At 48.2% G+C, this 27318-nt stretch overlaps 1 protein-coding gene across 1 annotated transcript; it reads left to right on the top strand.

Annotated features, from left to right (window-relative positions):
• RNASET2 (ribonuclease T2) lies at positions 1-26271 on the top strand. Its single transcript, XM_030809964.1, has 9 exons — positions 1-913; positions 1772-1832; positions 6609-6664; positions 8498-8555; positions 12276-12346; positions 16439-16552; positions 21344-21389; positions 24668-24742; positions 25984-26271. The coding sequence occupies exons 1-9, from the start codon at positions 363-365 to the stop codon at positions 26185-26187; spliced, it is 1236 nt and encodes a 411-aa protein (XP_030665824.1). The 5' UTR covers positions 1-362; the 3' UTR covers positions 26188-26271.
• The last annotated feature ends 1047 nt before the right edge of the window (positions 26272-27318 follow it).

The raw sequence follows: 27318 nt of genomic DNA, 5'->3' as shown, positions 1-27318 counted from the left end.
CGGGCAACTTGCAGGGCGCAGTTTTTGAAAGCGGGTGCGGCGTGCGGACCGCGGGCCTGTGGGGTGCGTGGGTTGGGCTGCGGGCTGTCCCTGGAGCGCAGAGTGGCCCTGGGGCCCGCACGCCCACTTGCTGGCGGGGGTGGCGCAGACATGGGCGGTCCCCCCAAGGGCGGTCCTCACGGGTGGTTCAGGTTAGCTCGGACCCGGGAATGGGGCAGTGGCGCTGAGCTGCTGGGAAAGGCGCGGGGCGCCTGCGTGGCGAAGGAACACAGCCGCCTGACACGCCCGCAAGGCCGGCAAAGCTGCAGCGGCCTCCGCCTCTCTGAGCCAACCGCGGGGCGGGGCGTGAACGCCGGGCGGGGATGGGCAGTTCTGGGGGACGTGTCCGCCGGCGGGGGCGTGCCGTCCTGGGGGCGTGGCTCTCTGCTCCGGTGCAGGCCAGCCGGGCGCCCTGGGCTGGGCGGAACGCGACTGACCGTGGTCGTGGGCCGACGGTGGCTGCAGCGCGGAGGAGCTGGGGTCGCTGTGGGTTGCAGAGCAGAGCCCGGGACGTGCGCGCTTGGTGCACGAGCCTGAAGGGGAGCTCCGAGGGCCCAGGTCGCCAGGGCTGCTGCGGCCGTTTCCGGAGCCCGGCGCGGGGCCCGCGAGACCCTGGCTTAGGCCGTCTCAGGGCTCCGGGTGCACCCGGTGGCCGCTCCTGCAGCGGAGGGAGCGCGGCGGCGCGGGGTCTCAGAGACAGCGTTTCTCCGGGAAGTCTTCCTCGGGCCGCAGGTGGGAAGTGGGGGCCGGAGCGGCAGCTGGCGGCGTCCTCTCCGCAGTTCGTCACCATGCGCCCTGCAGCCCTGCGCGGGGCCCTGCTGGGCTGCCTCTACCTGGCGTTGCTTTGCCTGGGCGGTGCGGACAAGCGCCTGCGGTGAGTTACCTTGCGAGGTAAAGTGGGGAGCGTGGGAGCCGGGTCCTAGAGCTTTCCACGGGGTGCAGGCTGCAGCTCTCGGGGTCAGCGCTCGCTGAGCCCCGGGCAGCGACTGGGAGGACGGGGGTGGCGAGCACGCTCCGGGGTGACCCCTGGGAAGGAGTTGGGAAGCCGAGCACGCCTCGGGGTGACCCCTGGAGGAGGTGGGTTGGGGGGAGCCCTTAGCACACTCAGAAGTGACCTCTGGGAAGGAGTGGGATGGGGGGAGCCCTGAGCACGCCCCCGGGTGACCCCTGGGAAGGAGTGGGTTGGGGGGAGCCCAGGGCACGCTCCGGGGTGACTCCTGGGAAGAAGTGGGTTGGGGGGAGCCCTGAACACTCCCCGGGGTGACCCCTGGGAAGGAGTAGGGTGTAGGGTGAGGTCCTGGGTGCACTCCAGCCTGGAGCTGGACTGGAAACTGATCCCACAGACGGCTCCCAGCCTAGGACGCGACAAAGCAAGTGGCAGGCTTGGTGGAGCACTGTTCCTGCACTCGAAGTTCTCTCAGAGGTCGAAGTCGTGGAGTGGACACTTAATTTTAGCTTCCACTGCGGCGGGTGGTGAAACGACGGTTCTTCCTCTTTTTGAGTATCCTGTTCTGAATCCCTTTCCCTGGCTCGTCCTCCCTGTTTGTGCCTTCTTAGTGTAGGGTTTTACCGCCTTCCTCACAGGAGTGTGTGCAGCAGCAGGGCAGGCAGTGTTCCTCGTCCCACAGGCACTCAATGCTGAATGAATGATTGAAGGGATGGATGGGTGGATGAATTTTTTCTGTAACTTTAAAAAAAGTTCTTGAAAAATAACTTTCTTGTGTTTTAACAGTGACAACCATGAGTGGAAAAAACTAATTATGGTTCAGCACTGGCCTGAGACAGTATGTGAGGTGAGTGTTTCTGCCTTGACAGGCCGTGGGGCCTGGGGAGCCCTGTGAAGAGGGGTTTGTGTGCACGTGCCCGTCCAGGGCACCCACGCTGCTGGTGCAGGAGGTGGGCACTGCTGTGGTGGGTGGGCAGTGTCTCCTGCAGAGATTGCCCCCAGGAGGGCTGTGCGTGAGCTTCCCAGGGCTGCTGTCACAAAGTGCCACAAGCTGGGTGGCTGAGAGCCTCAGGAATTTATTCTCACGGTTCTGGAAGGGGAAGTCTCAACCTAGGGGTCAGAAGGGTTGGTTCCTCCTGGAGGGCTCTGAAAGAGTTTGTTCTGTTTCTCTGCTTGCTTCTAGTAAGGACCTGTGGTCCTCTGCATTCTTGGGCTGACCCATCACCCCAATCTCTGCCTCCTCCTTCACGGTGTGTTCCCCACTTTGTGTCTCTCTGTCTTTTCTGAGGAGGACACCAGTGACTGGATTTAGGGACCACCCTAATCTGGTGTCACCTCTTCTTGATGACATCTGCAAAGACCCTGTGTCCATGTAGGGTCATGTTCACAGATGGGAGGAGAGGTTAGGACAGGGATATATCTTTTGGGAGGACACGGTTCAACCCACAGCAAGCCTCAGTTTGTCTCCTTCCTCTGTGGGCACAAGCCACCCAGGTGCCAAGGCAAGAGACCGAGGGCATAATAAAGAAAATATATAAAATAAGAATAGTTACACTAGAAGTAGATTATAGATATGATGATATATGAATATTATTCATCATCAGTTTGTAGCATTGCTCTTTATTCCAATATTATAATAATCCTTGTTCTACAATTATAACCTAGGAAAAACCAGGCCATACAGAGATAGGAGCTGAAGGGGCACGGTGAAAAGTGACCAGAAGACAAGTGTGAGCCCTCTGTCACGCCCGGACAGGGCCACTAGAGGGCTCCTTGGTCTAGCGGTAACGCCAGTGCCTGGGAAGGCAACCATTACTTATCCGACCTTGGTCTAGCGGTAGCCAGTGCCTAGGGAAGGCATCTGTCACTTAGCAGACTGGGAAAGGGAGTCTCCCTTTCCCCAGGGGAGTTAGAGCAGACTCTGCTTCACCACCTCTTGTGGATAGGCCTGATATCAGTCAGGCCAGCCCACAGCCATCTGGAGGCCTAACCATCTCCCTGTGATGCTGTGCTTTAGCAGTCACGCTCCTGTTTCACTTTCATGTTCCACCCAGTACACCTGGCTCTGCCTTCTAGATAGCAGTAGCAGAATTAGTGAATGTACTAAAAGTCTTTAGAATGCGTAGAAGAAATAATGGCATAAGCTGGCCTCTCTCTCTCTCCGGCTGCCATACAGGGAAGGGCCCCCTGTCCGGTGGACACGTGACTCACATGACCTTATCAATCATTGGAGATGACTCACACTCCTTACCCCACCTCTTTTGCCTTGTATCCAATAAATAACATTGCAGCCAGGCATTCGGGGCCGCTACTGGTCTCCACGTCTTGGTGGTAGTGGTCCCCTGGGCCCAGCTGTCTTTTCTTCTATCTCTTTGTCTTGTGTCTTTATTTCTATGATCTCTCATCTCCGCACATGAGGAGAAAAACCCACAGACCCTGTAGGGCTGGTCCCTATGTCCCTCCATGTATTGGACATTATTGGACATTTTATTAACATGTCCTGTGAGTGAAGAGGACCCAGGAGCTTCCCTGCCTCCTTTGCTGTGCTTGGCACCCATGGCACCCGCGGCCCTCCAGGCTGGCCCCTCATCATCTGGCTCTGTTTTGTTCCATGCCCCACATCCCTTCAGGGCGTCAGTGTCCAGGCACTTCTCATTGGAGAACCCAGAGCCAGGACGCTGCCTGGATGTGCCCCTTAGGGCGTGCCCTGCTCAGTGTATCAAGCTGACCCTGGTGTGCATTGCACACTTCCAGAGGGTTCGATTGTGTTGCTGAGCTAGCTCCACATTCTGTCAGGAGCACGCAGGCTTCATGCTTTGCCTCCTAGCACTGAGTGGTAACGACTTTCTCTTCTACTTCCTCACTGATTCTTCTGATGACAAATGAAAATGAAATTTTGCTTATCTGGCTCAGATTATGCTCTTGCTCATTTCTATACACGAGATTGCCCCGTTTTCAGTTTTGCAGACTTAATGTTGCGCTCCTGGTGCCGTTTCCTTGCCTTGGGTTCGGGGCAGTGGACAGGAGGAGCCAGAAGCTGCCTGGCACCAACTTTCAATTGTTGGGAGTGTAGCTGGCATTCTGAGATAGTGAGGGATTGCTGGAGTCCTTGGTTCCTACAGAAGGAAGGACCATGGAGGAGGAGCTCGAACTGAAGCACTGTCTTTGACCCACACGGAAGGATCTGCCTCCAGGGCCTGAGACCAGGCTGCTCTGCATTCAGAGAGGCATTTACATGACAAAATGTGGGTGTGTCCCTGCACCCTGAATGTAAATATGCGTGGAGGCACATCTTTGCCTTGAGGCTTTAGAAACAAGATTTTTTTTTAAAAAATCTGTAGCAAAATGTCCTTGTTAAGGAGAGTATTTCCTACTGGGCAGCCATGGTGAGGGGTTCTGTTTCAGCCCAGGTGTCCTCCTAGGCAGTGAGGGCTGTCCCTGGTGCCCCCTCTGATGAGATGCTTGTGTCAAAGGTGCTCAGTCTGCCTGTCGGGTTCCCAGTGTCCTGGGCTCTCCCACAGCTCCACGCAGGCCGGCCTGGGAACTGAGTGCTGTGCAGAGCCCTCAGAGCCCCGTGTGGTGCAGGCTTTGCTCTCCGCAGTGCCTCCAGGAAAGGAGCCCAGCTTCTGGCTTTGAACTGGGTTCCCTGAGGGATGGAGTTGAGTGGCAGAGGTGAAGTTACGGGTTTTAGCCTCTGACCCTCTTTCTCTCGCACTGAGCAGTAAGGACTTTCTGTTCTACTTCCTCAACTGATTTTTCTGTTGACAAATGAAAATGCAGTTTCGCTTATCTGGCTCAGATTATGCCCTTAATCATTTCTTTCCTTTTTTTTTTTTTTTTTTTTTTTCCGAGATGGAGTCTCGCTCTATCACCCAGGCTGGAGTGCAGTGGCGCGATCTCGGCTCACTGCAACCGCCGCCTCCCAGGTTCAAGCTATTCTCCTGCGTCAGCCTCCTGAGAAGCTGGAACTATAGGAGCCCACCACCACGCTTGGCTAATTTTTGTATTTTTAGTAGAGACAGGGTTTCAACATGTTAGCCAGTCTGGTCTTGAACTCCTGACCTCTAAAGTGCTAGTATTATAGGCCTGAGCCATTGCGCCTGGTCCAGTCTAGCTCATTTCTAATACTAGAGATTGCTGTTTCCAGATGTTTTGCTGCTCAGGTGTTCAGTAGCTGACACCTCTCAGCTGAACCAGACTCCCCCTCCTTTCTAGATCAACTGTGAGCTGAAGCTGCCTCCCACAAAAGGCAAATTCAGGGAAAGCGCTGGGCGGGATGGACCCTGGTGCCCGGGCAGGTCCTCTGGGTTGAGACTTGTGCTTTCCTTTGCTGCCCTCACTGTGTTGGGCCAGGCATGCCCTGTGCTTCATCCGCTCCCATAGCCCACATAGATTTCTGGATGACTATTTTGGAAAAACTCCATTTTAGCTAAACAATTTGAAGGTCCTTAAAAAATGCTAAGCTGAGATTTTTTTTTCTCTATTACTTTATCTCTATGATGGTGATTAAGGATATACTCCTATTCTTACCTTTTTATTTTTCTGGCTCCAAATTTTTTGATATTTATTATTTCACTAATCTATTTAGACTTGGTACCTGAACAAGCTTTAGTTTAGTAGAGTACTCTCAGCTGTTTGTCCTTAAACATGTATTTTCGGGTGTATGTTAAGCAAATTATCTCTGGGCAAATGAGAGTGTTTCCATCAGATTGGCTTAACAAAAACGGCTTTTTTTTTCCCTTTTTTTTTTTTTTTTTTTGAGGTAGAGTCTTGCTTTGTCACCAGGCTGGAGTGCAGTGGCACAATCTCGGCTCACTGCAAGCTCCGCCTTCTGGGTTCAAGCGATTCTCCTGCCTCAGCCTCCCGAGTAGCTGGGACTATAGGCATGTGCCACCACACCCAGCTAATTTTTGTATTTTTAGTAGAGACAGGGTTTCACAGGTTGGCCAGGATGGTCTTGATCTCCTGACCTCATGATCTGCCCACCTCTGCCTCCCAAAGTGCTGAGATTACAGGTGTGAGCCACCGTGCCCAGACTTTTTTTTTTTTTTTTTTTGAGACACAGTTTTGTTCTTGTCACCTAGGCTGGAGTGCAATGGCGTGATCTCGGCTCACTGAGTTCAAGCAATTCTCCTGCCTCAGCCTCCGGAGTAGCAGTGACTACAAGTGCCTGCCACCATGCCCAGCTAATTTTGTATTTTTAGTAGAGATGGGGTTTCACCAGCTTGGCCAGGCTGGTCTGGAACTCCTGACCTCAGATGATCTACCCGCCTTGGCCTCCCAAAGTGCTGAGATTACAGGCGTGAGCCATTGCGCCCAGCCCATAAAAACACCTGTTTCTGTTAAGTCAAATATTTGAGGAATGGCTTGACAAAAATGGCTGTTTCTGTTAAGTCAGTTTGAGGTTTGGCTCAGAACATCCAGCCCTAGTGTAGCTTCCTCATGCATGTATTGTAAGCAATTTATTATGAATTAGCACTGGTGTTAGCTTGTGTTATTAGCACAGTACCTGTATCTCATTGGCATATGTTGCAACTAGTTGCTAAATGTATTTTAATAGAGTTCGTAGGTGTATTTTAATAAACAAAGAGTCAATCATTTTCTTGTCATATTTTCTCCCCAGGAAATTCAAAACGACTGTAGGGACCCTCCGGATTACTGGACAATACATGGACTGTGGCAAGTGTCTCACACAGTTAAATCTTAGGCAGAAGAGGCTCGCTGACTGGGAACCCTAGCGTGAATGTAGTCTTCATATTTATTCTTGTTTTTTTATCTTTAGTAGTTTATCCAATAGACCAGATTCTTATTTAAAAATATCTTTAGTCTTTCTAGCAGAACCCTGATTCTCTTGTTCTTTAATTCTGTCTTCATAGAACAATAACACTTTTTTTTTTTTTTTTGAGATGGAGTCTTACTCTGTTGCCTAGGCTGGAGTGCAGTGGCGTGATCTCAGCTCACTGCAACCTCCGCCTCCCAGGTTCAGGTGATTCTCCTGCTACAACTCCCAAGTAACTGGAATTACAGGCGTGCCCCACCACACCTGGCTAATTTTTGTATTTTTAATAGAGACAAGATTTCACCATGTTTGTCAGGCTGGTCTTGAACTCCTGACCTCAGGTGATCCACCCTCCTTGGCCTCCCAAAGTGCTGGGCTTACAGGTGTGAGCCACTGCGCCTGGCCAATAATACTTTTTAAAATAATGTTTACAGATTCTCGGTACATATTAGGGTCACCACATTTTAATTTTCTCATTTTGTTCTTCTCTTGGGGTTTATTATAAATAACTACATGAAAATACATAAATGTACGTATGTCTCTTGTACACATTTCAGAGACACTCAAATTTATTATTCTGGTTTTGTCTGCCTTTTGTTTAGTTAATTCTTTTCTATTTAACATGGACATACTTGTGACGTTGAACTGTGCACATTAATCGCCTCATCTGGGGGACCAGTTTTGTCCCGCTGCCTCGATGCAGGGATTGAAAAGGGCCCTTTTAGCTTAATTGGTGTCTCCTGGCTCCTTAGGAAGTGGGATTGGTGGAAAACAAGTTAAACTGGGATGTAGGTACTTGGCTTCGGGTTTCACTTTCTTCTCAGGCTGGTCAGATGACCTGACCTCCTGTCTCTGGGGCTCCTGGCTTTCCTGGACTTTGCATGGTGTCCTCTCCCCTGCTGTTGCCAAACGCTCTGATTGTGCCTCTGCTCATCATGGCCGTTTCATTTCTGAGGCTGGAATGAAGCTTTGCAGTGCTGTGCAGTCCAGTGGATGGAATCAGGCGGGTTTCACATGCTGGTCCAGCTGTTGACCCTGAAGACACTCTCCTCCCTGGCCTCTTCGGGGTTCTGGGGGTTGGGGCCTTAGGAAGTTGGTGACCTTGTGGAGTAAGCAGCACTCGAGAGTCAGAGTTGATATGTCCATAATTAGATGTGTGAGGATGGAATTAAAGTTCTAGACAGTGTAAGTGCGTTTGCTACTAAAAATGAAATGAAAATCCTACTAGCTGATCTTCTGTCACATGCCAGGCAATTTCTGACATGTTATATCTGTCATCTCCTGGAGTCCTCCTCACCATTGAAAGGAACCGACTCTCGCTGTTCTCATGCTGGATCTGTGTTGCAGAGATTGGCCGGGGGTCAGCTTACTTAGGTCCCAATGCTAGGGAGCAGCAAAGGTTGCTGTCAGCTGAGTCAGGGCTGACCCCAGAGCCCCGGCTCCTAGGTGCTACTAGGCCATCCAGTGTGCTTCCTTTACTAAGCAGCGGCCTGTCTGCGTTACTCCTGGATGCCTTAACACAATTTCTTTTCTCTTCTAAAGAAATTTGAACTCTGACTGCTCTTACCTGCATCTTCTTTCTTAAGCATCCTGCATGGGATAAGGAATTCCCAATTAGAATTCCTCTTTTTATTCTTTGCAGACTTTAATGAAAGTGTTTTCTAAGGTCATGTAGAAGCCACCCCAAACAAGACTAATATTTCTTATTTTCTCTTTTAAATTTGAATTTCCAGGCCCGATAAAAGTGAAGGATGTAATAGATCATGGCCTTTCAATTTAGAAGAGATTAAGGTATCGACTTTTAATTATATTTCTACTGCAGAGTGTTGACCTAAATTAACTCTTTTCTTCACAAGTGTACCTTCAAAGTCATCTTTAAAATTAAGGGGTCATGAATGTATTCACCAGGATTGAGCCCTTGCTGCTGTTTTAGTAAGTATTGTTATCTCAACCCCACAAATTACACCAATTGACCTTTTCCCTCTCCTCCCCTCCCCTGCCCTGTGCCCAAGCCACTGCATGAGGGGCCTGAGCGAGGGGCTCCAACCGGAGCAAGCCCTGACACTTCCCCATGTCAACCCTGTGCAGATCCTGACACTCGCCTGCCACCCCCGCCTCGTCCCAGGCCCCAGGACTCCTGGGTCAGATGACCGACGTGGGCATCTGGTCGGTGTGCTATATTGCCAGGCATCCCCAGACAGCTGAGGCTCAGAGAGCACAGGCCTGGGGCTGGCTGTCCTATCTGGTGGACGGGTTTCTGAGCAGGGTGGACATGCTGGGCCTTTCCAGTACAAGAGCTTGATTAAAGAAGACTCACAGGGCAGGAATTTATTAGAGATACTAGCAGAGGCGTTCCTTTGAGATACCCGTACCTTATATGTCATACGGAGTCTTCACTCACACACACTCCCTCATCTTTCCTTAGGGGTGCCAACAGTTCCTGTGTGTAACCAGTATATATCAGGGTAACTGGTCCTGGACCCCAGGGAGGGGGTGGTAACTGGGGCCTTCTTTAAAATGTGTGGTAGAATTGAAGGTTTGCAGGAGTTGTGGGTCCTTCCTAGGAATGGTACATTCCCCGAGGTCATTAGTTGCAAATCCATCACAAGTTCTTTTTTTCTTTTTGTTTCCCTTTTTTTTTTTTTTTTTTTTTGAGACAGAGTTTTGCTCTTGTTGCCCAGGCTGGAGTGCAATGGCACAATCTCGGCTAACTACAACCTCCACCCCCCGGGTTCAAGCGATTCTCCTGCCTCAGCCTCCTGAGTAGCTGGGATTACAGGCATGCGCCACCATGCCCGGCTAATTTTGTATTTTTAGTAGACACGGGGTTTCCCCATGTTGGTCAGACTGGTCTCGAACTCCCGACCTCAGGTGATCCACCTGCCTCGGCCTCCCAAAGTGCTGGGATTAGAGGTGTGAGCCACCGCGCCCAGCCCACAAGTTCTAATCCATATGGATTTTTTTTTTTTTCCTCCCCGTGAAGACCTTCAGTGGGATGAGCCAAGAGGCTGGGGACTGCCGTGAGACTTAGAAGGGACACCCCAGAGCCTGGTGCTGTCTCTAGCTCCTCACACAGACTCTCCTCCTCTCCTCCGGGACTCACTGCAGGGAATGGGCTCTGGGGAGGTGTGATGAAGAGGCCACTTCAGGACACATTGAGTTTAAAGTGCCCTTGAGACCTCCAGGTGGTGACATAGAGGATTTTCAGGGTCAGAGGAAAGGTGGCTTTAGGCATAGTTAGCATGAGGACGGTGAATCAAAATGACAGGTATGGGGATGGACATGGGTCTGTGGACATGGATGGGTGAGGGGTCAGGGCTGACAGGTGTGGGTGTGAGTGGGTGAGGGGGCAGGGCTGACAGGTGTGGGTGTGGGTGTGGGTGGGTGGGGGGCAGGGCTGACAGATGTGGACATGGGTGGGTGAGGGGGCAGGGCTGACAGGTGTGGACGTGGGTGGGTGAGGGGGCAAGGCTGACAGGTGTGGACGTGGGTGGGTGAGGGGGCAGGGCTGACAGGTATGGATGTGGGTGGGTGAGGGGGCAGGGCTGACAGGTATGGATGTGGGTGGGTGAGGGGGCAGGGCTGACAGGTATGGATGTGGGTGGGTGAGGGGGCAGGGCTGACAGGTGTGGATGTGGGTGGGTGAGGGGGCAGGGCTGATGGATGTGGGTGGGCTAAGGGGACAGCGCTGACAGGTGTGGGCCTGGTGGGCAGAGGGAAAAGTGCTGGTGGAGCCCCGTGTTAACAGCCAGGTGAAAAGGGGCGTGTGTGCCTGCAGCTGGGAAAGGCGGAAACCCAGGGGAGGAGAGATTTGAGAAGAGGCACCATGGAACTGCATATCCCCCGGGCATCCAGGACAGGAAGGCTGAAATGCTTTTTGGGTGGGGGGCGTGGGCCGGTGGTAGGTCTGTGGTGGCGTGAGCCGCTGCTCCTTAGAGTAGTCCTGGCTTCCTTGTTGTGTAGCAGTAGGAACAACTTTGCATTGTCCCAAACGGAAGTAGCCCAGTTTGCGCACTCAATCATATCGTGGCCTCGGTCATCTCGGAGGGCTGATGGGGCTGAAGCCAGCATGGTGGGGCAGGAGAGGTGGGGTGGGGGGCTGGAGGGGAAGAGGAGGGGGACAGCTGCGCCCACATGGGCAGGGGCTGTGCGTTGGGGGCTGAGTTACAAATGGGCTGAGAAAAGGACCCTCATATAGGGTGCTGGAAAACAGGAGAAAGGGAAGGAAAGTGAAGTTATCTGAAGTTTGTTAAGCACTTTTTTACTGACCTTTTTGGGGTTTTTTGGTGTAGAGGGTGTGTAGAAATTGAAAAGTAAACTCCAGTTCTGTTGGATTTAGCATGACCGGTGCCCAGGCTGCCCAGCTCACTCAAGCTTTTCTCTGGGAAAAGGAGAGCTTGTCCTTTGTTTGTTTGTTTGTTTTAATTGATGGTTTTTTCTTTTTTCTTTTTTTTTTTTTTTTTTTTTAAGATGGAGTCTCACTCTGTTGCCAGGCTGGAGTGCAGTGGCGCAAACTCGGCTTACTGCAACCTCCGACTCCCTGGTTCAAGCGATTCTCCTGCCTCAGCCTCCCGAGTAGCTGGGATTACAGGCATGTGCCACCGCACCTAGCTAATTTTTGTATTTTTAGTAGAGACAAGATTTCACCAGGTTGGCCAGGATGGTCTCGATCTCCTGACCTCGTGATCTGTCTGCTTCGGCCTCCGAAAAGTGCTGGGATTACAGGCATGAGCCACTGCACCCGCCGATGTTGTTTTTAGAACACTTTTAGGTTTACAGAAAAATTGGATGGAGATTACAGACAGTTCACTCCCTTCCCCCTCAAATCTCCCAATCATTAACATCTTCTATAGTGTGTTACATTTGTTACAATTAATGAACCGATACTGATACTTTATTATTAAATAAAGTTTAGCATTAACATTAGGGTTTACTCCTGTGTTGTGCAGCTGTGTGGCTTTGGACAAATGCAGGAGAGCAAGTCCCACCCAGTGTGGTCTGGAGCAGCCCCTGGCCCTAAACCCCCTGAGCCATACCCCCCCTTCTTCCTCCCCTTGAACCCCCAGCAACTGCAAATCTCATTCCTGTCTCTTAAGACTACCTTTTCCAAATTGTCACATCATTGGAATCATACAGTATGTAGCCTCTGCAGATTGGCTTCTTTCACTTAGCAATATATGTGTGTAGTTCCTCCAGTGTCTTTTCATGGCTTGACAGCTCATTGGCTTTTGTTGCTGAAAATATTCCATTGTTTGGATATATACCTTATCCCTTCACCTATAAGAGCTTGTATTTTCGTGTGCAGTTTTATGATTACTCAAATTGCACTTGTAGATATATCTTAACAAACACTTCATACAAAATAAGTATAGGATTATTTTATTCACCAAAGTATTGTTAATTAGCAGAGCTCAATTCTTTGGTGTCAGTTTATCAAATTTACCTTCTAGGTTTTGAGTTTATTATTAAGATCCTGCATAGACTTATTTTATTTTATTTTTTAATGCATAGGATCTTTTGCCAGAAATGAAGGCATACTGGCCTGATGTAATTCACTCGTTTCCCAATCGCAGCCGCTTCTGGTAAGTCACAGCCTCTGATTGCTGTCTTGATTGCTGTCTGAGCGGGTGTGGGGAGCGTGATGAATCGCTCGAAGTGGAAACTGTGTGGGAAGCAAGATAACAGAATCTGTCTTCTGGGGCTGAGCAGTTTGAACAACCTTTTATGAGATATGATTCTGTTATGGCATTTTTGGTGCCTTTCTCCAGTGTATAAAAAAAATGAAAGCAAGTGGAATTTACCTTATAAGCCTGTTTTCTAACCTATGTGGTATTTATTACTTTCCTTTAAAACTTTTCTCGGCCAGTCACAATGGCTCATGCGTGTAATCCTAGCACTTTGGGAGGCTGAGGCGGGTGGATTGCTTGAGCCCAGGAGTTTGAGACCAGCCTGGTAACATGACAAAATGCCATCTCTACCAAAAATTTAAAAAGTCAGCTAGATATGGTATTACACATCTGTGGTCCCGGGAGATCAAGGTTGCAATGAGCTGTGATCAGCTGGGGTGATAACCAGCCTGGGTGACAGGGTGAGACCCTGTCTCAAAAAAAAAAAAAAAAAGAAAAAAGAAAGATACAAATTTTCTCTTCTGAGGCTCAACAAAGTCAAATGCTTGCATATCTAAGAATTAGTCCATATCAGACAGGAGAGAATATTTCTTAAGGAAATTGTGCTCCTGTCTTGAAATACATTAAGAAAAAAGAGACCAGGCACAGTGGTTCACACCTGTAATCCCAGCACTTTGGAAGGCCAAGGCAGGTGAATCACTTGAGGTCAGGAGTTCGAGACCAGCCTGGCCAACATGGCAAAACCCCATCTTTACTAAAAATACAAAAATTAGTTGGGCATGGTGGCATACACTTGTAATCCCAGCTACTTGGGAGGCTGAGGCAGGAGAATCAATTGAACTCAGAGAGTGGAGGTTGCAGTGAGCTGAGATTGCGCCACTGTACTCCAGCCCGGGCGACAGGGCAAGATTCCATCTCAAAAAAAAAAAAAAAAAAAAAGATGTCTTCTAAGATGATGATCTCATGCCTATGACTTAGGGAGGAGAGAAAGTGAGACTTAGCATGTGAGGCTGAGACCTCAGTCATAGTGAAGCACCTTTAAGTTCAGCAGAAGCTAAGCCTAGGACATAAATGCCATGTTGAATTCAAGATAGCTTTTAAAATCATGGCTTTTTTAAGAACATAAAGTTGAATTCCTTGTATTAACCGTATATTAACTGAAGGTAATTATTTTCTGTATCCCACTTCAGTATTGCAATTTATAATTCAGATTACAACCCATCAAATTTTAGGTAGGAAGATTAACCTAGAAATATTTTTGTGTATAATTTTCAGGAAAATTAAAAGTTAAGTTTAGAAGAAAGCTTTTGAAAACAAAATGAAATGGAAGTGATGTCCTTCTTCCTGATTCATCGATGTGGCAGTGAAGTGGCCTTAGGGTTCATGGACCCTCAATCTGTGCGTTGAATCACCCTTGAGTACAGAGAACCACTCTTAATGAAAATTCGGGTGGTGAATGGTTCAGGTCTGAGTCACCTGTTCTGCACAGCCTGTGTTCTAGAAAATTATTTCAAAATAATGGCCATGATAAGTTGAAATGGAAGAAGATAGGAAAAAAAAATTATATGTCACTTCACAGTGTACTTCCGATGAGAGTCTATGGTAACTGAGTTATGTGAAAGAGAATTTTCCCAGTTGTTACACTGTTCCATGATAGAGTCTGTCAGATTTTAGCCAAATGGCTTAAAATAAATCAGCAAACATGCAAAGGCCTTCAGTGAGCTGGGTCTTGAGCATTTAATCAAAACAGGGTTGGCAAAGTATGCATTTATTTTTGTGCTCCGATAAAAGCAAGATGACTTACTTTAAATTTTCAGGTTGATAGTTGAATTACACACTTAAAAAACTGTTTGGTTCTAAATGAAAAAGATAAATCTCACACACAAATTAATATTTATATTTTTGAGTACTCCTAAATACAAATTATCAGCTAGGGAGGAGCTCCTGTCTGGGCTGTGTCACCCAGTACTGTGCCTATCACTGAAGTCACCTGACTAACTCCATGGGGGTTGGCCTCTGGCTTCTCCACCTCTCCTCCTTGGGCAGGGGAAGGTGTCACAGCACTGCTGTGGAATGTGTCTTTGGGCATATCCAGCCCCGAGGATTGGCTGCCTGTTGTGGCCGAGCGGGCCGGGTGACAGTGGGTGGGTGAGCCCGGGACATCCGCTCCTGGCTGCATCTGCGCTTGGTGGGTGAGTCAGGGCGTCTGTCAGCACAGAGGGCAACACGCTGAGTCACTTCGCATTGGTGACTGACCGTTTTGATGCTTAAAAAAAAAAGGTCCAGTCCAAGTGAAGTGTGAGTGAATGTCGTGAGCTCCTTGAATATCAGTCTGTTTCCAACATCTGTTGAGTTAAGCTTGCTCCAGGAATAATGATGGCTGACATTTACTGTTTATTGTGAACCAGGAACTGTTTTCATTCATGTGGAAGGGCTCGGCACACCTCATCTCACCTGCAGAATTACCCCTGTTTTATAGAAACTAAGTCACCTGGAATTCAGGTTACATTTCAATTAGTTTAAAATAATCTCCTTTTTCTACCTCATAGGATATAGGAAGTTATCAGGTAATTCGCTCTGGAAAGTCTTCTAGATGAAGACAGTTACTCATCCACTTTTATTGTTCCTGTTTTCAACTTTTCGTTGTTTTCTGAGATTTAAAAATCGATAGGAATTATTTAAAACTAGTATTTTGGATGAATTTTGCCAATGAATTAATGCACATTTAGGTTGTATTTTAAAATTGCATATAATTTAGATTGTATTTTTAAGACTGCATATAAGTGCTTTATAAGTGGTTGCATGAATGTTATTTATTAAAACGTCATGAATTCATCACTGATAAAGCTGAGGAAATCTGATTCCCATTTTGTCTTTTCATGCTAACAATGATAAACATCTGAGTGACACGCCAGTCATTCTGAAGGTGGCTGTCAATCTCGTCAGCAGTTGATTGGATGGCAGCCCAGTGCAGTGGGAAGGGCACTGACCTTGGACTTGAGCGTGGCCTTCAAGGGCAGGCTCTGAGTGACCTTCAGCAAGTCCCCTGGCCCTTCTGGGCTTCCGTTCCCTGTCTCTAAACTAGCAGTGATATTTTCGCCTTGCAGAGTTTTGAGAACCAAATGAAGAACGTGAAAGATTTTTGTAAACCTTTAATCTGCAGTAAAATATCAGGAATCATTATCAGTGACCACATTTTTCTGGAATACAAATTGCTGTTCATGTGCAGCCCTTTGGTTATATGCTATTCAGTTGTTCTTATTGTCCTCTATATAGAATGGATGCTTAAACTATAATTTGTAGAAGTTGAAATGGAAAATGGGCCTGAGGTGTTTCCTGGTAATTAGCTGTCCTGCCTTTCCATGGCTGGTTGCTTAGAAATGACAGTTTGTGCCACTCTGCGAAATTCCCTGGCTGCGAAGCACCCACTCACTGCAGGAGACCACACATTGCTTTGTGAATCAGTGGGGGTTGGGGCAGCAGCATGGTCTTTTTTCTCAGCTTTGATTTGTTGTTAATTGAGCAAGCTGTAATTGTAGACGTGAACTGAAACTGATTATTTAATCATGGGGGATTGAAATAATTGCCTATATTGCAAATAAGGAATTTTATCCTTCCTACTATGTAAAAGAAATGACATGCCTACTGCATGGGAATAGTCTGTGCTAAGAGAAAACATGCTTGAGCATTTTAATTGGGAATCAGTTTCATTACTTTTTTTTTTTGAGACGGAGTTTGTCTCTTGCCCAGGCTATAGTGCAATGGCGTGATCTCGGCTCACTGCAATCTCTGCCTCCCGGGTTCAAGCGATTCTCCTCCTCAGCCTCCTGAGTAGCTGGGATTTCAGGCACCTGCCACCACACTCGGCTAATTTTTTTGTATTTTTAGTAGAGACAGTTTCACCATGTTGGTCAGGCTGGTCTCAAACTCCTGATCTCAGGTGATCCACCCCCTTCAGCCTCCCAAAGTGTTGGGATTACAGGCATGAGCCACTGCACCCAGCCTGTTTCACTACTTTTAAGTGGAGATTTGTTCTAATCCTCACAGGAAGCATGAGTGGGAAAAGCATGGGACTTGTGCCGCCCAGGTAGATGCGCTCAACTCCCAGAAGAAGTACTTCGGCAGAAGCCTGGAACTCTACAGGGAGCTGGACCTCAACAGGTGGGTGCGCCCTTCCCCCGGCTGCACTTCCCAGTGGGGAGCTCTGCTGTCACCCAAGCCTGACGGCTGGATCCAGGGGAGTGGGTGTAGACCACCTGGCCCTCCAGCAGCTTCGGCTAGTGGGATCATTCCTGAGGAATATTCTGGGCCTACCAAGCCTTTCCAGATCATTCTACATCACGATCACACAGAGTGGGTGCAGAGTATTGGTATGCCCATCTGGGCACCATCTCATCATCAGAGTCGGCCGTAGGGAAAACGAGGACTCCAACCAGCATGTGCCGTTCTCAGCCATGATTCCTGATAAAGGATAGTGCGTTAACAGGTCGTTTCCTTAGAAAGACGGAACCTCAGGAAGTCTGTAGGTCTTTGCCGTAGAGTTCCTGGAACAAGCAGGCAGGAAAGAGATGTGGGCCAGGGTTCTTTAAGCCCCAGAAATGACCCAAACCTGCCTAAATCATCCCTGCCTGCCCTCACCTCTATTCTTGAGAAGGGGAATATGTTGTCACCACTTGAGCCAGTTGACTTGTAAAACAAAGTGCCTCCCGAGCGCCACGCCCAGCCCACTCACTGTCCGAATCTGGTCGCTAGAGAGCCAGGGTGTGCCCTTACCTCTCCTTCGGGACGTTTCAGGGTGTCAGTGTCTTAGCTGCTGTCACTGACCTTCATCATAAGAGGTCATAATAAACCAGTGAAGTCATTGTGAAAAACATGACAGGCAATTGCACAGCCTCTGGGTTGCTGCTTTTGAAATTTACGCAGCTTGTTTTAGAGCAATTCTCCTTCAAATCAGAATAATACCAGGAGCCTTTGCTAATCAGCTGTATTTAAGGTTTCTGAATCAAATCTGCTTAAAAGATGAATAAACCTCCATTGCTTATCCAGACATGTGCTTTGCCTCCTCAACGCACAAAATCATCTCATACAGATGGTCTCCTGTGTCATCTGATGAAACACGGTCTAACAGCTGTGACTTGGGTGGGATAGAGCTCAGGCACTGATAGAAGAGGGGCTTGGCACGGTTAGCGGGGATCAAGATTACATCAAAGAGTGCCCTGTGAATAAACTTTTTAAAATCACCTCCCAGAGCTCATGGCATTAGGTGTGCCTTTTCATCCTGGTTCTGACACTAACTAGTTGTACAATTTGTGTATCTAACCTCTAGATCTTTTGTCCATGCTGTAAAATAAATGGATAGGTTGCCCTCAACCCTGAAGTCTCTTCTAGCTCTTAAAATCTGCACTACCAAGTACATACACTAAGAAATGTACACAGACCTATACACTTTGATTTGTATATAGTTTGTGTATATAATTTGATCTATGTAATTTAATCTTAGGTTTTTAATAGAGGAAGCATTGCTTTCTTGCGGTAAGAGCAATATTTTAGGAAACATTTTCTCACCCAAAAAATGAAGCTAATTAGCTGTTCAAAAATCATTATGGGCCGCGTGTGTGGTGGCTCATGCATGTAATCCCAGCACTTTGGGAGGCTGAGGTGGGTGGATCACCGGAGGTCAGGATTTCAAGACCAGCTTGGCCAACATGGTGAAATCCCATCTCTACTAAGAATACAAAAATTAGCCAGGTGTGGTGGTGCATGCCTGTAATCCCAGCTACTCGGGAGGCTGAAGCAGGAGAATGGCTTGAACCCAGGAGGTGGAGGTTGCAGTGAGCTGAGATCGTGCCATTGCACTCCAGCCTGTGCAAAAAGAGCAAAACTGTCTCAAAAAAAAAAAAAAAAAGTCATTATGAGGATTAACCAAGAGAGTGTCTTAGGTAGCTCCTGGAGCACAGGAGACTTGCAATTAAAAAGAAAGTCTGACACTGCTGAAAGACTGGCAGGGTAGGACCCACTTTGGAGATGACAAGAAAGATGCTGTCTGTTTCAGAATATTGGTCTCACAGTCCTGACCCTGCTGCGGAGTGCTGGGGTTTTCCAGGCGGACTCCATAAAGCAGTCCATTTAATCAAACAGAGAAAGGATAAATGGATACTGCCGAAAATTTTAAAATCAGTTATCTAAATAATTCATCTCTGTATCCAACAAATAGTTTATTAAGCGGCTCCTACTTACACTTGTTGAAACTCAGTAGCTTTCCTGCTGTGGTTTGGATGTGGTTGGTTTGTCCCTACCAAATCTCATATTGAAATTTGATCACCAGTGTGGAGGTGGGAGGTGTTTGAGTTGTGGGGAAGGATCCCTCATGAATAGGTTAATGCCCTCTTGCAGGGGTGAGTGAGTTCCCAGTCAGTTCTCCAGAGAGCTGGTTGTTAACAGGAGCCTGGGACCACCCCACCCCCTGGCTTCCTCTCTGGCCATGTGATCTTGTACACTCCAGCTCCCCTTTGCCTTCTGCCATGAGTGGAAGCTTCCTGAGGCCCTTTCCAGAAGCAGAATCTGGTTCCATGCTTCTCGGACAGCCTGCAGACCCCTGAGCCAAATAAACCTCTTGTTTTAAATAAATTACCCAGCCTCAGGTATTCCTGTATAGCAACACTAGACAGAGTAAGACACACACAAATACACACTCACACACACACACACGGGACACATGCAAAACTCTAAGTCCTGGAGTCCCTGTGGGGATTCAGCAGAGCCCAGTGCTGCCCTGCCATTGCTGTAGATGGGAATGGTGCGTCCTCTATTCATTCATTCATTCATTCATTCATTCATTCAGTAATGTTCACTGAGGGCCTGCGAAGGCAAAGCACCTACTGAGAGTATGTTTGCTAAAACCTATAAAGAACAATTATAGGAAAATTATATTCTTAGTTTCTCCAAGGGAAATCTATAATTCTTAGTGCCTTCATTTTAATCTAAAGATACAATTAAGAAGTAAAAATTTAAGACCCCTCATTTTTCCTTGTAAACTGGTATCACAAATTATCTTTTTCTCATAGGTTGGCTTATCATAAACTGGAACAGGCCGGGCACAGTGGTTCACGCCTGTAATCCCAACACTTTGGGAGGCCAAGGCGGGTGGATCATGAGGTCAGGAGTTCACAACCAGCCTGGCCAACATGGTAAAACCCCGTCTCTACTAAAAATACAAAAATTAGCTGGGCGTGGTGGTGCACGTAATCCTAGCTACTCAGGAGGCTGAGGCAGGAGAATCTCTTGAAACCAGGAGGCGGAGGTTGCAGTGAGCCAAGATCGCACCACTGCAGTCCAGCATGGGCCACAGAGCAAGACTCTGTCAAAAAAATAAAATAGAATAAAAAACTAACATTTTTTTCTTTTTTTTTCTTTTTTTTTTTTTCACTTCATAATATGAAGGCAGCAAACCTGAAAAACCACAAATCATCTTGAAGCAAAGTTCTCAGGGTTCCCATAGACACAGATGAGCTGATGGCATGTGCTAGAGCACCCACAGATAAAGACCTGGGATGAGTGCCAAGCTCATCTCAACTCAGCAGAAAGCACGATGCTGGGCTAGGTGCTGCGTTTCCCCATATCTTTCTCTCTTTGCCTTATTCCCTTGATCACCCAAGTCAGGAGCATGCTACCCAATAGACATGTAACACAAGCCACAGATGTTGTTTTAAATTTTCTAGTAGCATCATTAAAAGCAACAAAAAGAAACAGGTTAAATTAATTTCAAAAATATTTTATTAAACTCAATATATCAAAAATAGGATCATTGAAACTTAGGATAAACATTAAAAAATTAATAAGCTAGTTTACATTTTTTTTTTTTTTTTTTTTTACTGCAAAGTCTGAAACCTGTTATTCATACAACACCAACAGCTAGGGTAGGCAAGGTCCTGTGGGTTTGGGCCATGTCTGGGGCTGAAAGGACCCTGGCCTGGCATCTCAGTCCTTGTTCAGGAACTCTGTGACCAAGACAGTCTGACAATAAGTTATTGCCCACAGAGGATGTCTAAATCTTTGTGTCCACTCTGTGATCGTGATCTAGAATTTTCTACCAAGGCTTGATGGGGAACTAGGATATTCTTCTGGAATGATTCAGAATTTTTACAATGTACCTTTATAATTTAATAAGTGAATTCTGTATATGGTAGTTTGGTAGGATTCTGTGTAGCAGTGCTTTAGCAGGTGATTGAAAGCTGTAGGGACTTAACATACAGTTATGTATTGCTTGGTGATGGGGTATAAAATTGTCATTATGTGAACATCTTGGAGCGCACTTACTTAGCTGATACAGCCCACGCCACACCTGTGCTTTGTGGTATAGCCTGTTGCTTTGAGGCTACAAACCTGTACAGCGTGTGACTGTACTGAGTACTGTAGGCGCCTGTATGTAACACAATGGTAAGGATTTGTATATCTAAACATCTCAACATAGAAAAGGCACAGTAGAAATGTGGTCACATGGGACCGCCCTCGTACACGCAGGCCTTCACTGACTGAATGTCGTAATGTGGTGCATGACTGTTTAAAGATTTGACCAAATGCAGTTTACGAGGATAAGCCTGGAATCCGACTTCAGTTGCTATCTTTTAAAGCAGGTGTGGCAAACGGGTGGTGCTCTGTGTGCCAGCTCCACTTGGTGGTGGCCCCAATGCTCCCATGCTCAGAAGGAGTCAGGAACTGGAAAGGGTGCCTGCCTGGGGCAGTTAGTGTGTGTGCTAAGGGGTGGGGGAGGCGGGGACTGGGAGCCATGTATTTGCTGTCCGTGTTGACACATTTGTTGCATAAAGTCATAGAAAAAAAGCACTTTCCTTTAAGAGTGTCTTAATTTTTACCATGAAATATGATATCTGAAAAGAACAAGAAAGGAAAATGGACCTTCATTATACAGCTAACTTTTTTAAATTTAAATTTTAGTGTGCTCCTAAAATTGGGGATAAAACCATCCATCAATTACTACCAAGTAAGTCTTGCTTTTGCTTCTTTTCTCGTGTGTATCTCCCGGGGACCTCCAGCAGGGCCATTTCAACCTCTGAGTCAATGGGCTGTAAAGTGCCCCAATGCAAACCCCCTTCCTACTTAAATGTTATCGTTTAAACTGATTTTGTTTGCATTTTATTTTCCTGTGCATGTTGAGTATGAGCTGAAGGCTTCTTAGACCAGTGATTTGGAAGCACAGATTTCATGGCTCCTTTTGTGAGAAGCATGTGCTCCAGGGTCCGGCGGAGCAGGTGGAATCTGCAGTTTGAAGAGTCACATTCACTTTTATAACATAGTCTTATATTTGTTTGTGGTTCGTTTTTATGATAAAATTGTGATTTGTTTTATGATAAAAAAAAAAAAAAAAACTATAGGCCGGGCGCGGTGGCTCACGCCTGTAATCCCAGCACTTTGGGAGGCCGAGGCGGGCGGATCACGAGGTCAGGAGATCGAGACCATCCTGGCTAACACGGTGAAACCCCGTCTCTACTAAAAATACAAAAAATTAGCCAGGCGTGGTTGCAGGCGCCTATAGTCCCAGCTACTTGGGAGGCTGAGGCAGGAGAATGGTGTGAACCCGGGAGGCGGAGCTTGCAGTGAGCCAAGATAGTGCCACTGCACTCTGGCCTGGGCGAAAGAGTGAGACTCCTTCTCAAAAAAAAAAAAAAAGCTATAGACATTTAAGCATGACAAGATGTTATTAGCTGGTAAGCACATACAAAAAGTTGCTTTTGGCCAGGTGTGGTGACTCACGCCTGTAAATCCCAGCACCTTGGGAAGCTCAGGCTGCAAGATTGCTTGCGGCTAGAATTTTGAGACCAGCCTGGGCAACAGAGTGAGAACTCTGGAAAGAAGTAAAAGTAGCTGAGCATGATAGTATGTGTCTGTGGTCTCAGCTATTCAGGAGGCTAAGGTCAGAGGATTGCCTGAGCCCAGGAATTTGAGGCTGCAGTGAGCCACAGCCACCCCACTGTACTCCAGTCTGGGCAACAGCCAGATCACGTCTCTTAAAAAAAAAAAAAGAAAAAGTAGCTGTTTTCAACTCTTGGTTGCCTGTTTTTGTAAATAAAATTGTATTCCTTTATTACCTGGGGATGCTTGTGCTCCCATGGTGTAGCTGCAGTAGAGACTGATGTGTCACCTACAAATCCCAGGATATTTACGACATGGACCTTTACGGAAAATGTTTGCAGACTCTTGCCTTAGAGAAAGGTATCAGATTCTTTGAGATAGTTTTCGTATTTATCACAGGTTGTGGATTTAGAAAAAGGTTGAAAGTCACTGATTTTAGTAGTTCTGGGGTGATGGCTGGATGTTGAACAATTATTTTGGTATCTTGACAGTTTGTGAAATAAATTGGCAACAGTGTCTTTGCTCTCAGTGGTGTCTGCTTACCTGTGCAGCCATTTTTCCAGGGTGTGGGGAGCAGTGGACTTGAGGAAGGAGTCTTCCAGCCCTTTCCAGACTCCCCCACCAGCCCCAACCCCAGGAAGCCGTAAGATGATCGCTTGCAGGGCCCTCACCGTCCTCACCTGGACTCGTGCGAATAGATGAGGGGAATGTGCCCGCCATGTTTGCCCAGAACTCGGTGTTCAGGAAACTGATTCCAGTGGTGGTAAAAGCCACAGCGACCACACATTTGCTGAGCTGCTTCCAGGTGCTAACGGCGCTTGGTTGGGCATCAGAAACAGCACGGTGGATGGAGTCCTGTCCTTTGAAAGGAGTTTGATTTATCGTCAGGAGAGATTTTTTGATTTTGCATCCAGCATCCAGCCACTTACCCACTCATCTGTTTTATGGGAGAATCAGGGCGGCGGGAGCACCCAGGAGAGCTGCCGGCCCAGACATTTCCTGGGAAACACGTTGCTGAGATGGAGGCCTGCAGCCTGCCCAGGCCCTGGGGGGATGGTTCAGTGGAGCAGAGCTGGGGCTGGGGGCTGGGAGATATGGGACCAGTTGCCTCTTGAGGGGGCTCAGGGGCAGAGCAGGAGGGTTGGGAAGGGGCCAGGTGGGGGCCATAGACATGAGGACGTCATCCTCCAGCAGCGCTGAGCTCTGAGTAGGCTGGGGTGTTTGCTTGTTGCTGTCCCTGTGGTGCTGGGGAGAGACTAGGGACAGAGACCCTCGAAGTAGGCCACATGGTGGGGGAATCTGGGCCTATGGCTATGCAGCTGGAGAGGAAGGGATAGTGTGGGGAGCTTGGACTTGGCCGTTTGGGACAGGGGCATAGGAGGGGCAGAGGTCCTGCCTCGGGCCTCCATAGGAGTGACATTTGCTGGTGTCAGAAGCTTGGCAAGAGGGGAGGATGATCAGACCCTACGTGGACAGTTCGATAATTGGAGCTCTCTGCAGAGTCCAGGAAGAGAGGTCTGGATGGGAGGGAAGCCGTGGGGTGGAAAAGACAGCTTCCAATGGAAGGCAGTGAAAACTCGCCGTAAGGGAAGGAGAAGAAGGAGGCCAAGGAGATGGGGCAGGAATGGCAGCCGGCAGCCAGGTGGTCAGCGGAGCAGGTGCTCAGGGGGCCCACAGGAGAGCTTCGTGGAAGGAGTGGACAGTGTCTGAGGCAAGGGGCAAAAGGTATCTGCTGGAGCTGGTGACCCCAGCTCGGTGCCCCCCAAAGCCAGAGCATGAGGCTGAGAGGATACAGGTATCCTCCTAGGAGGTTTGACTCAGAAGGCACGAGGCAGAAGCAGTGGGGGAGGACTCCCTCAGTAGAGTGAGGAGGAGGCCCCTTGTCCAAGAGGAGGTTGGAGCACACGGGGGTCTAGGTTTGCAGTTTCTGGACCGGTAGCTGAGGGGTCCCAGGGACTTTCTTCTGTGAAGGAGAATGTGTCCACCGTGGGGAGAGGGTCGGGGAGAGAGACTTCAGAGTGGACAGGGCTGAGAAAGCTTTATGGGCCGCAAAAGGCAGAGTAGTTGTTGGTGGATGAGGGTGGCTGTGGCAGGTGGCATTTCAGGTGAGACAGCTCGGGGCCCAGAAAGACACTGGGAGGAGGAGAGCTCCGCTCTCCAGAGAAACAGGAGCAGAGAGAAAAACAGAGCCTCAGCGAGCAGCTTGCGGTCTGGGGATGAAGCGCAGGTTGACAGCATCCTCTGCTTCGCTGGTGGGGGTGGGGGCTTCATTCTCACACCTGTGCTGGGTCCTGTCCCTGCCAGCCAGGGGAGAGCAAGACCCTGCCACTGTTGCGCTTGGGATAGTCCAGAACTGTCAGATCTTTTCTGTTGAAGTTTAATTTCTAATACACTTGTATTTAAAATCAGGTTGCAGATTTTAAAGATGCCCTCGCCAGAATATATGGAGTGATACCCAAAATCCAGTGCCTTCCACCAAGCCAGGTTAGGCAGTTATGTTTTGTCTTCCTTTTTTTCTCAAGAAGACAGTTTCTACTTTCCCGATGGCCTTGTCTTCACCATGCAGTCCTCGGGCAGACTTGTATTTGTGCATTTGTGTCTGTATATGTGGGCATGTGGTGTGTGTGTGCATGAGTGTGTACATGCATGTGGGCATGTGCTGTGTGTGCACGTGTGTGTACATGCATGTGGGCATGTGCTGTATGTGCATGAGTATACATGCATGTGTGCATGTGCTGTGTGTGCATGTGTGTATATGCATGCGTGCATGTATGTGTACAGGCATGTGGGCAGGTGTGTGTGCATGTGTGTGTACATGCATGTGTTCACATCCTGTGTGTGCATGTGTTTACATGTATGTGGGCATGTGCTGTGTGTGCATGTATGTACATGCATGTGTGCGTGTGCTGTGTGTGATGTGTGACTGTGTGTATGCATGTGTGCATGTGCTGTGTGTGTACATGCATGTGGGCAGTGTGTGCATGTGTGAATGTGTGCATGCATGTGAACGTGCTGTGTGGGCATGTGCATGTGTGTGTGCATGTGTGTACATGCATGTGGGCATGTGCTGTGTGTGTGTGCATGGGCCTGTGTCTCTGTGTGCATGTGCATATGAACATGTTCATATGCTGTGTATGTATGTGTGCACATATGGGCATGTTCTGCATGTGTGCACAGGCCTGCACATCTATGTATGTGAGCATGCATGTGTGTCTGTGTGAGCCTGTGCTGTGTGTGAGCAAGCATGGTTCCTTGACAGCATGCTATTACAGTGTTTGTCTTCTTGCTTATCTTTAACAAGAATATACCTGTTCTTTTAGCAATAGGGTACTGTTGCCCTTTTGGCCTACAAAAGCCATTTCTTCTCCTAATATCTTGATAGGTATGTTGAGTGCTGTTGTATCTGTGTGTATCTTTGTTAATTTTCTCTAAGATAAAAGCAGAGGCTTTTCACCAGGGCTGCCAGGCTGGCCTCTGGTGGTGACCAGGAGATCCAACCCCCAAGCCCAGCTCCACTGCCCACAAGCGAGTCACCTGGGGCCATCCATTCCAATTTAGTGCACATCAGCCTTCTGCTAAATGAAGGAGTCCGTTCTTGGAACCTGGAACCTGTGGTGTGGAGCCTCTGCTTTTGTTATCTTCAAGTTCTAAAAGTTCATGATCATAAGACCTTGATGATAATCCAAGATCTGAATTCTAAAGCATCTTTCGTTGTTTATTTTTAGGATGAGGAAGTACAGACAATTGGTCAGATAGAACTGTGCCTCACTAAGCAAGACCAGCAGCTGCAAAACTGCACCGAGCCAGGGGAGCAGCTGTCCCCCAAGCAGGAAGTCTGGCTGGCAAATGGGGCCACCGAGAGCCGGGGTCTGAGGGTCTGTGAAGATGGCCCAGTCTTCTATCCCCCACCTAAAAAGACCAAGCATTGATGCCCAAGTTTTGGAAATACTCTGTTTTAAAAAGCAAGACAAATTCACAAACTGCAGCTTTCTAAAAAACAACTTCAAAGTGAAGTCTCTGTTTGCTTTGCTGTTTCCCCTCCATGCCTGTGAATTGGATGTTGTGGTCCATGTAGAGTGAGTGCGTGTGGCGTACACGGGGAGAAAGGAGCTCTCCCACGCCTGAGTGGCTGTTTTGTGCTTGGGATAAAGCTCACAGATTGTTTTTTTCTTCTCTATTAAGCTCTTCAGTGCCCTGGTAGATCAGGCAGGCATACTTGGAATTTAGACAGATGGCACCGATTCAGGGGACTCTCTTGCTTGAGTTTTCCCCTGGGAGCCTGTTGCCTTTTTGGCGCAGGGACCCTGTCAAGACGAAGAGCTCTGCGCATGGCAGGAGCCCATGCTGATGCCTGGTGGGCCTGGGGGGTGTCTCTAGCTCAGATTGGGTCTGTTCCATGTGGCCAAAGCCCCAGGACATTGTTCCTTAGCCAGCTGCTCCCTTGTTGGAGGCCTGGTGTGGTCACAGGCATGTCCTAGAACGGTGACTTTGCCCCTCCTGCCCTAGGAGATTCGGGAGTGTTCACAGAGCAGCCAGCCCCCGTCGCCATCAGAGCAGTCTCTTCCGGGTTACTGGAAGGTCAATTTCTGTCAGGCCTCACTTCCTTCTTACCAGGCGGTAGCCAGGTCCCTGCACTGATATGTATTTAGAAACGTACATGGAGCCCCCAGTGAAATGTGCCTACATTGTGTGTTCCAGAACCGGAGGTACCCTTACCTTCTAGATACGTGATGATATGGCTCTCACGTCAGGCAGACTGCTGCACCCACGGTCTCAGCCTGCCGTGCAGGGATTTCACTCGTGGAGTGAGGCGTCTGGGGGCTGTGCAGTGGGGAGCTTTCCATGTGTTGTTAAGACAACCTGTTAGCATTGTCTTCCCCCGCGTCTCCTGGCCTCTCTTTAAATCATTTTCTCTGTTTGTCTTAATCACGTTAACGTCCTATTTATGTTTTATTCAATATACATTTAAAATAGAACTTAATATGTGCTAGGCATTGTGTTCAGCACGTGAAATATTTAATCCTCAGAATAACCGTATTGTCAGCATAATTTAAAAAAAA

This window comes from Nomascus leucogenys, chromosome 3, assembly GCF_006542625.1.
Source record: "Nomascus leucogenys isolate Asia chromosome 3, Asia_NLE_v1, whole genome shotgun sequence".
Classification (NCBI taxonomy): Eukaryota; Metazoa; Chordata; class Mammalia; order Primates; family Hylobatidae; genus Nomascus; species Nomascus leucogenys.
The sequence above is the reverse complement of the archived record's forward strand: the minus strand, read 5'-3'. Positions and strand labels throughout refer to the sequence as shown.